This window comes from Solanum dulcamara, chromosome 1, assembly GCF_947179165.1.
Source record: "Solanum dulcamara chromosome 1, daSolDulc1.2, whole genome shotgun sequence".
Lineage (NCBI taxonomy): Eukaryota > Viridiplantae > Streptophyta > Magnoliopsida > Solanales > Solanaceae > Solanum > Solanum dulcamara.
The window spans coordinates 487,682-497,315 of NC_077237.1; the positions used below are offsets into that span (position 1 = coordinate 487,682).

General features: G+C 31.5%; 2 protein-coding genes across 2 annotated transcripts; both read left to right on the forward strand.

Moving 5' to 3' along the window:
* The first annotated feature begins 3,362 nt into the window (after positions 1 to 3,362).
* LOC129895919 (scarecrow-like protein 13) lies at positions 3,363 to 6,717 on the forward strand. The gene is made up of 2 exons (XM_055971710.1): positions 3,363 to 3,469; positions 4,611 to 6,717. Exon 2 carries the CDS (start codon positions 4,843 to 4,845, stop codon positions 6,466 to 6,468), a length of 1,626 nt encoding a protein of 541 aa, XP_055827685.1. The 5' UTR covers positions 3,363 to 3,469; positions 4,611 to 4,842; the 3' UTR covers positions 6,469 to 6,717.
* A 75-nt stretch (positions 6,718 to 6,792) lies between these two features.
* LOC129895929 (uncharacterized) lies at positions 6,793 to 9,558 on the forward strand. The gene is made up of 5 exons (XM_055971718.1): positions 6,793 to 7,266; positions 8,008 to 8,287; positions 8,414 to 8,551; positions 8,961 to 9,113; positions 9,182 to 9,558. Exons 2-5 carry the CDS (start codon positions 8,041 to 8,043, stop codon positions 9,247 to 9,249), a joined length of 606 nt encoding a protein of 201 aa, XP_055827693.1. The 5' UTR covers positions 6,793 to 7,266; positions 8,008 to 8,040; the 3' UTR covers positions 9,250 to 9,558.
* The last annotated feature ends 76 nt before the right edge of the window (positions 9,559 to 9,634 follow it).

The following is a 9,634-nucleotide window of genomic DNA, read 5'->3' on the forward strand; positions in this document are numbered from 1 at the left end:
GAGAATTGTTCTGCACGTCCAAAAAAATAAAAATAAAGGTGAAAGAGATGACACTTAGAAAATAATAATTTTCTTTTGCCAAAATTAAATGGAACCCACAATAGGATGAAAATAAAATTAAATCCTTATTGCATATTTATATTAAAAAACTCATCATTTTTATTGTGTATGATTATCAATATGTTATTGTTGTTAGCGTTTTTTCGTGTAGATTTTGCACTTTTTTGTTATTGTTAATAACTATGCTATCTTCATTATTTTTTTATTATTTTATTTGGATTTGATGCACTTGAATCAAGGGTCTTTCAAAAATATGATAACAATAAAATCTACGTATACTATATTCTTTCTAGGGCATAGTGGAATTTCACTGAATTTTCTTTGTCAGCATAATCAAGTCTAGAATGATCTTGGGGAAGAAAATAGAAGAATACAAAAATAAAAGTTTAAAACCATGCAAATTAACATGATATTTTTATGTAAGTAGATAATTTGTTCAATTTTGACAAAAGATTCCAAAAGGATAATTTTTAAAATTATGAGAAATTAAAAAAAAAGTAGAAGTTTGTCTGTTGGTTGTTCCCTTAGTCTATTTTTCCAACTACACAAATCTAATTTGTATGATTTAATTTTATTCAAATTGGAGGCAAAAGGAATTAATAGAAAAAAAGTGAGAAAAAGATAGAACAAGATCAACTTCTTCTTTTTTTAATCTTACACGTAAATTCCTAGTCACTTTTTTCTTGCACGTGGTTTAGCTTTCCTATTATTTCATAAACTATTCAAAGATTTAAGAAAAAGAAAACCTTTCCTAATTTTTTTCGAGTTTAAGTTATATACACCTCAAAATATTTATATAAATACGCATTCTTAAAACACGATATTTACAATCTTTTAAATAAAATAAGTTATCAGATAGAATAAATTTTAAAAAACTTTGAATATAATATATTTATGATGTATATAACTTAATTAAATTTATTTTTCAAGATCGACTGAAAAGAATATATGTGTAATAATATAATAATATAATCTAATAGAAAAGAAAAGAAAGCAAGATTCTCCTTTAGTTTTATTCTTTCCTTGAGCTTACCTTCTTTATAAATCATGATCATTATATCAACTTTAATTAGTAATTAATCACAACTTTGTGCACCGTCTAAACAGTTATGATAAAGATAAGAACTCATCTCTTTTTATCCACAAAAAATGGATGAAATCTCTTTAGCCTACTCATTTTGTGTCAAGTAATTAAGATAGTATTAATAAAAGATTTTGAGTTCAAATTTTAAATATAAAATTATTTTTGATAAAAAATGTATTCTTTAATCACTCAAGATTGTGGTGAAAATCAAGATCTCTTAATTTTTGAATTTAAACTTTGTGAATAAAAAAACTTTTCGATAATCACTCTTCCAGAAATAATTTGTCACTTGCAATAATTTATGAAAAAACATTTTTCTCGAAGCTACTAAACTAGTTTTAAATTTGTACTGAATATTATATTATTGTCAAACTCATGTAAACTCTCATTTGACAAAATGAAATAGAGAGAAAAATATTATTTTTGTTAGATAATTATAGAATTTCCATTTTAATATATATATTTCAATTCCAAAGATATTATATATATTTCAATAAGAAGTTGATGTCATCATAATCACTAATTCACTGTACAAAAATTGCTACGATACATCATCTATCGCTAAATAGTAAAAATTCGTCATTAATATATCTTAATCTAAGGATAACAACTAAATTGTGTGCTATGTCAAAATATATATTGTTATATAAAATTCAAATTAATTGATAATCAATTTTGTTAAACATTATTAATGAATAATTATATAATAAATTGAGTTATTTTTCTCTTAATCAAAAGTCTCGATTTTGAGAGCACTTCCCTTCGAATTCCTATGCAGAGAAAATGTAGAATAGTAAGGCACAATGTGAATATCGAAAAAATATTTAAAAATTGAATAATAAAATTTGTATAATTAATAAAACTTAGAAAGCATATGGGAAATATGTCGTGTATAGACAGCTTCCAGGAACAAACGAATGTCAAAACAAACGCGGTCTTCAGGGCCCACAAATTCATTGCCCTTCATTACATCTCTTATTTACTCAAATTGCCATTCCCACACATTGAACAATATTTTTTGGTTTCCGCGTAGTATTCGGGTCACACTCCAGCCCAACTAAATTTAGACAGTGCAATGATTGTTTTTCTTATATATTGAGTTCTAATTTGAGTTAATGATAAAAAAAAAATTAAAGTATTTTGATTTTTTTGAGTTTTGTGCCTTGATAATCAGGTGTGCAAAATTTTTTAATCTAAATTATTATTAATTATTTATCAAAACATACCTTAACTATCAGTCATCGGATAGAAAAAGTAAATAATTTATAGTTAAAGTATATTTTGATAAATGACTGGTGATAATTCAGACAAAAAAACTCACAAACTTGATAATTAATAAATAATAAAACTCAAAAAATCAAAATACTTTAAATGTAATTTAGATCTTTTACTCTTATAATTTTTGTCTCATTAATTAGAGTGATTTGAGGCTTCAAAATTGTATAGTATAATATGCGACTCATTCTAATGAATGACATGTTTCTTGCATTAATTAGTTTTAACGTAAACATTAAATGAAAACAAACTTTTACAGTATAATAAATGAATGTATCTTCAACGTCGTGAAATATAATTTTGCGCATTATTTTTTTCAAAGTGACATAGAAAAGATTTAGTGAACTATGTGTCATCTATAATATACCAGTTGTCACTTTTAATAAAAAAAAAATTGAGTTAAAGTATAATTTTAACTTCAAATACTATTGGTTGCTCTATTTCAAAAAATAAGTGTCAGTTTTAGTTTAATTCACATCTATTAAGAAAAATAATTAATATAAGATATGATTTACTAAGTTATTTTAATATATGTTAAGTCAAACAAATACTCACTTTTGAGTTCATGTAATTCACCGCGGAGAGAATATTCTTTTTATAAATAAAACAGGGAAAATGTGTAATCAAATAGTTTGTAGAACAGTACCAAAAAATATAATTCAACTGATGAGATCGTTTTTCTTAATCAAAAGTTTCACTTTCGAATCCCAATATTATAAGAAAATTACTTTCTGTATATGACATGAATTTAAATTATAAGTTTTAGATATCAAACATGGAATGAAAATCTAAAAAATAACTGGTAGAAAAGATTGCTTTTTTGGCGTTACATATATTAATGGAAGTGGCATTTAAGGTAGTTATTCCCAATAAATGAGGGCATTTTATTTATCTAATTTTCAGGTATTTTGACTATATAAAGATTTTATAAGGAGTACCTAACACTCCATTCTTTGTTTTCAACAATCAACAATTGACATCACATGGCTCTTTGAACAAAAAAGTCTCAATTCATCACAAAAAACAAGTAATACATCCTCAATTTTCAAGGTTTGTTCTTTTTCTTTATTGTTTTTTTCATTCTTTGGTAATTACTATTACTAGTTTCATTAATTAATGTTAATTCTTGGCTTTGCTTAGTTTATGGTTTAAGGTTTTGGGTTGATCTTGAAAGCATCTTAAGATGAATTCTTCTGTTTATATGCTAGTATTTATTTAGAGGTTATGATTTTTTTATGTGTTTTGCATTAAGTTTGATTTTTATGTTTTTGGGGGAATAATTGTATGTTTTATATAAAGTTTTGATTTTTATGTTGTTGGGAGTATAACTAGTGATTTTTCCATGTGTTTTGTATGAAGTTTTGACTTTTATGTTGTTGGGGGTTATTACTAGTGATTTTTCTCTGTATTTTGGATAATGTTTTGATTTTATGTTGTTGAGTAAGAGATTATTTGTAAAAGAAAAATCCTTTTGAGTTTTGGTTAGTCTTGAGGAGTCTCTTAAGATGAAATTTTGAGTTTATGTATGCACTTTATATGCAATTCCCTTCTCTCCTTATTGCATAAAGTTTTCATTTTTATGTTGTTGGGTATGAGATTATTTGCAATTCCGTATCTTTTTTTATGGGTGGGTGGGGGTGGGGGGTGGAGTTGTTGTTGGTGTAAGAGATTATTTGCAATTCTTGATGGGATGGGGTAGGGTGGTGGTGGTTAGGGTTGGAGGGAGGGGGAGGATGTTATGGAGGTATAAGTAGTGATTTTTGTATTTGTTTTGTATAAAGTTTTGATTTTTATGTTGTTGGGTAAGAAGGTTTGTCTTTTGATTGTAATTTCTGACTTTCTTTTGTGTTCAATTTATTCATGCTGTGAGGAAAGGTTCTTAAAAGTCTATTCTTTTGTTTGTTCTTATCTAGGAGTTCTTTTGTTTTCTAGTATTTCAAAGTTTTGTTTGTTTTAGGTCTCTATGCTTTTTCATTTTCTTAGTTTCCTTAATTCTTTAGTAATTGGTTAGTTTTTCAGTTTGGCGATGGCAAAATTTAACCGTGAAATCTTAGGAGCATCATTTATTAGTCGTTATATGCTTTGACTTATCAAATCTGCATCTTTTGTTCTGTAAATTAGCTTCTTTATGCATCACTTTTCCAAATTCTAATTCCTCCATCATACTGATTGTGATTTTCGTTCTTGGCAGGTTCTGTTAGTTATCATCGGAGTAGCAAATCCTTCTCTAGTTCTTTCAAGTTGACATTATCACACGATGCTGAACGAATCGCTGCTCCTTATGATGTTGTGACTACTTCTAGTCGAGAGAGATTTGCTGATCTCACTGTGCTTGTGCGTGGTTTAGAGATCGAAGATAGCTTTTGTCTGAAACGGTTGCTGGAAATCACTCTACTTCATCTTTGTCATTTTGAATATTCCAGATGCAAGCATCCCAGAGAACACAGATGTCTGGGAGTGTCCACGGATTGTACAATCAGCAAATGCAGCAAGTTGAGCAATATTACGCCCCTTACAATGTTCTTAAGAACGTTTGCAAGGATAGTCGCAGCCCAGGGATGCAGTTCTGTTTTCAGGCACAAGACGAACAATTCTTCACTCTGGACTCGTCGCCAGCTACTGACTATGTTGTCAACGACTCACCTCCTGCATTAAGCGTCTCTTCCAACAGGAGTCCCTTCTCTCCGCAATGTTCACAGTCATACATGTCTGATATGCATCACTCCTCTGATAACACTTGTGGTTCGCCTTTGAGTGGGTGTTCAGGAATTGATGATGGTGACTTGAGACATGTGCTTCGGGAGCTGGAGAATAAATTACTGGGGCCTGAATCTGATACTGACGACTGCTGCAGTTGCTCCTTGAACGATGTGGTCTCAAAACCATCTTCCGTAACAAAGTGGAACCGAGTGTTGGACATGGCCCCCAGCTTGAACTTGAAAGAGTTGCTCGATGCCTGTGCTGAAGCAGTGTCAGATGATATCTCAACTGCTGAAGTTCTTATGAATGTTTTAGAGCAAAGGGTGTCAGTCTCCGGGGAACCTATGGAACGGTTGGGTGCATACGTGTTGGAAGGGCTTAGAGCACGACTACTATCATCAGGAAGCATCATATACAAAAAATTGAAGTGCAAAGAACCAACTAGCTCGGAATTGTTGTCTTACATGCAAGTCATCTATAACATGTGTCCATACTACAAATTTGCTTATATGTCTGCCAATGTCGTCATCAGGGAAGCCATGATGAATGAAAACAGAATCCACATCATTGATTTTCAGATTGCACAGGGAAGTCAGTGGATGTTCCTCCTCCACGATCTTGCTCGTCGCCCTGGTGGACCCCCATTTGTCCGCATCACAGGTGTTGATGATGCCGAATCAGTTTATGCACGGGGTGGAGGACTTCAGCTAGTGGGCGAAAGGCTAGCAGATATTGCCAAGTCATATGGAGTGCCTTTTGAATTCCATGGTGCTGCACTATCAGGCTGTGAGGTCCAACTAGAGAACCTTCGGGTTGGACATGGAGAAGCTCTGGCAGTAAACTTCCCCTATATGCTACACCACATGCCAGACGAGAGTGTAAGTACTATCAATCATCGTGACCGCCTATTAAGACTAGTTAAGAGTTTATCCCCCAAAATTGTGACCTTAGTTGAACAAGAATCGAACACCAACACTGCCCCTTTCCTCCCAAGATTCCGTGAAACTTTTGATTACTATACAGCAATGTTTGAGTCAATTGATGCAGCTCGTCCTAGGGATGACAAGGAGAGGATCAACGCAGAGGAGCATTGTGTGGCACGGGACATTGTGAACATAATAGCATGTGAGGGTGCTGACAGAGTGGAAAGACATGAACTTTTCGGAAAGTGGAGGTTAAGACTTAAAATGGCTGGATTTACCCCATGCCAATTGAGTCCATCAGTTGGTGAGACCATCAATGACATGTTGAAGGAGTACAGCCCAAATTATCGATTTGCAGAAAGCGAAGGGGCACTCTATCTTGGATGGAAAAATAGAGCTTTAGCAACTTCTTCTGCCTGGAGATGACATTTTTTGCTCTATGATCTCGACGTTTTATCTTTAACCCTTTTCGTTTCATATATACGAGCTCAGAGTATGAAATATTTAGGTTTCTACATGCCAGCATAGGGAGGAATATAGTGAGTTTGAAATAGACTCCATGTCTCCACATCTGGTTATTGTCATTTCCCTTTGTATTTGGATGCTCTTTTTTTGTTGCACATTCTTGTTTCGAATTCATATTTGGTTAATCGAAGCTTATATCTTTTACCTCTATGTCAATTTCAGAGCCTATGGAATGAATACTTTTAGTGCTTTTTGCATAATATTTGACTCAAACGATTGGTGAAGATTCGATTTCATTACTCAATTTGTGGCACAAAATAAGAGTCACATTTGTTATAGCCTATGTCTCATGTTATAACAATATAACTTTAAAGTTTATATAAGCATCACACAGGACCCTAAATTTGTATGGTACAAATAATTAACAAGACAAAAAAAATAAAGGAAAAACTTGAAAGGTAAATATTAGCAATTTGTGTAATTTTATTTACTAAATAAAAAAATTGGATGAGGACTGAGTAATTAAAGCCAAATGGATCAACATCCCCAAATTTCGAATTAAAAAAACAGATCTTTTTTTCTTCCTTTTGTGTATAGGTGGCAAATTCTAATTTATTTACAAACCTTTAACCAATTACCAAAAAAGAGCATTTAAAAGATTTTATTTTTATTATTTTCTGTTGAAAAAAACAACAGCTCAGTTTTCTATTCTTTGAATCTGAATTTACAAATCCTTCCCCTCAGTCACCATCAACACAGGTAGGTTTTTCAGTTCCCACAAAGAATTAATTTTTTTTATTTTTCATTTTTGTGGGATTTTTGCAAATAAATAAGTAGTGTTTTTCTTTTTTGTTTCTTTTGGATTTTTCATGATTATGGTAATATTAAATTAATTTTTTTCTGTATTTTTCTGTTGATGAAGATTTGTGTTTTACGGTTGATTAAGGACGTGGGATATATAGTTCTGTGGCATTAAAGTTAAAGTAATTCTGTTTGTATATTTTTTTGGTTTATGATTGGTATTGACATTTGCATCTTTTGTATATAGGGTTTATTTTATTCAGAGCTTATTGATAGTCGAATGTCTATTATAAATAGTCTCTCAATATTACATATAATTTGCATTTTTTTTTTCATCTCAATGAAATTAGAGTAGATTCAGTCAATATAGAGTTACACTTAAAGTAGAAGTGTGTTGTTTATTGTAAATCAAATGAAGGAAAAACATGATTTTTTAAATTTTTCATGAAATCTTCAACCACATATATTACATAAAGTCCTTTGTGTGTATATATATACATAATTTCACATCTATTTTATAATCGAAAAAGGCTGGAGGGTCAGTTTGGGTGCATTTCGAAATTTGATGAATAATGAATCCAACTCCATTTTTTTCCACTTTTAAAACTTTTGTCTGAGACAGATTTCGAATTCATCAGGTGCGTTAAATGTTGTTGTTGTTGTTAATTTGGTTCTGATTGAAGAAATTTCTGTTGCAAGACTGGAGCAAAAACTTGAAGAATATTTAGTTCAATGGCTACTGAAGAGTTAGCTGATACTAAAGAATGGAACATCGTAAAGAACTGGCGGAATACACAGAAAGAAAAAGAGAGAGAACGTCGTAGAATTCGTGATAGATTGAGAAGGCAAACAATGAGCAGTGAGGAGAGGGAAAAACATTTAGCTAGACGTCGAAGAAACTATCAATTGAGAAGACAAAAAGTGTTGAACAATATTTCATTTTCAACTTCTCAAAATTATGACACTACTACTAGTGCAGGTAGGGGGGCAGAGCTAACCGTGTATTCGTGTTATGAAATTTACTATTTACATCTCTTATAAATAGTTGTTATAGAATTCTGTATGCATAAAGTTTAAATCCTGGATTCGTCTCTAATCACTGCAGGATACTCAAATGAAGAAGAAAATCAAGCAATTGTTCCTGTTTTAGGGCTTGGTGTTCAGTTATCTGATGCTACATTTCATCCTGAATTGTATAAATCACAAGAAGAACCAACTGATGCATTAAGTACATTGCCCCAAGGTACATTTTGTATAGTTTAAACATATAAACTTATACTACAACAGTGGTGTTTGAGGGGGCGCCTCAACTATTATACTAATACTTGCTAACTCCCATTAGTAGAAGTACCCTGGTTACTTAGTTCAAACTCTTCAAAAATATTGTCAGATCCTCCAAAATACAACAACATTTTAGAGAGTCCGAGCGACATAAAGTATAAGTACATTTTGGTTAGGTGGTGTCTGAGTCAACTTGTTTGCATCCACTTGATACCTACTATCTTACACCAGCATAGGTACCCCGATCACTCTAATTGCCATGCCCCATGGACGTTGTCGCCTTTTTACCTTTTAAAAGCACTAGTAATAATATTGTATTTTTTCCTTCATTAAAAAGATTTTTTTTATTTTTTACTTTTGTGATTGAATAGGAGTTGAAGACAGGAGGTATAAAGTGCAGAGAAGTCCAAATATTATGCCATTATATCAAATAAGACATCTTGCTAGATTATTGAATTCTTTTTCAAGTGACAATCAAGAAATTTGGACCAATTTGATGTCCAAGGACAATGTGAATACAGAGAGTAAGTTTCTAACATGTCCTTTCCTTTTTCTTGTCTTTCTATCGCGCTAAATTTTAAGTGATATTCAGGTAGATCGCGACGAGGCATAAGGTTAACTGATGTTAAGCGTCTGGCGCGAGCACTTAATTCAAATTGAAGATTTTTCTCATTTCTTTAATATGGATTTTGGAACAACTTGAGGTATCGAAGATGGTTTCATATTAGCTGCATTGTTGTTGTTAGTAATAACATAAAGGATTACAATGTTGATCTTTCTTGGTATAGTACATTAGAATCAAATGCCAAGAAAAGTTATTGAATAGTTGAAATTTATGTACCTCCTTTGTGAACTTTGATATTTCATGTTACATAATTATTTTCTATTTCACTCATTTAAGCTTGAACTCATCTAGTTTTATCTAATAAAACTTAACCAAACTATGAGCTAGGGTATACTTCTCTGAAATGCGATACTTGAGCCAATAATCTTTCGAAAACAGTATCTCTACCTTTACAATATAGGGGTAAGGCTTGCATGTACT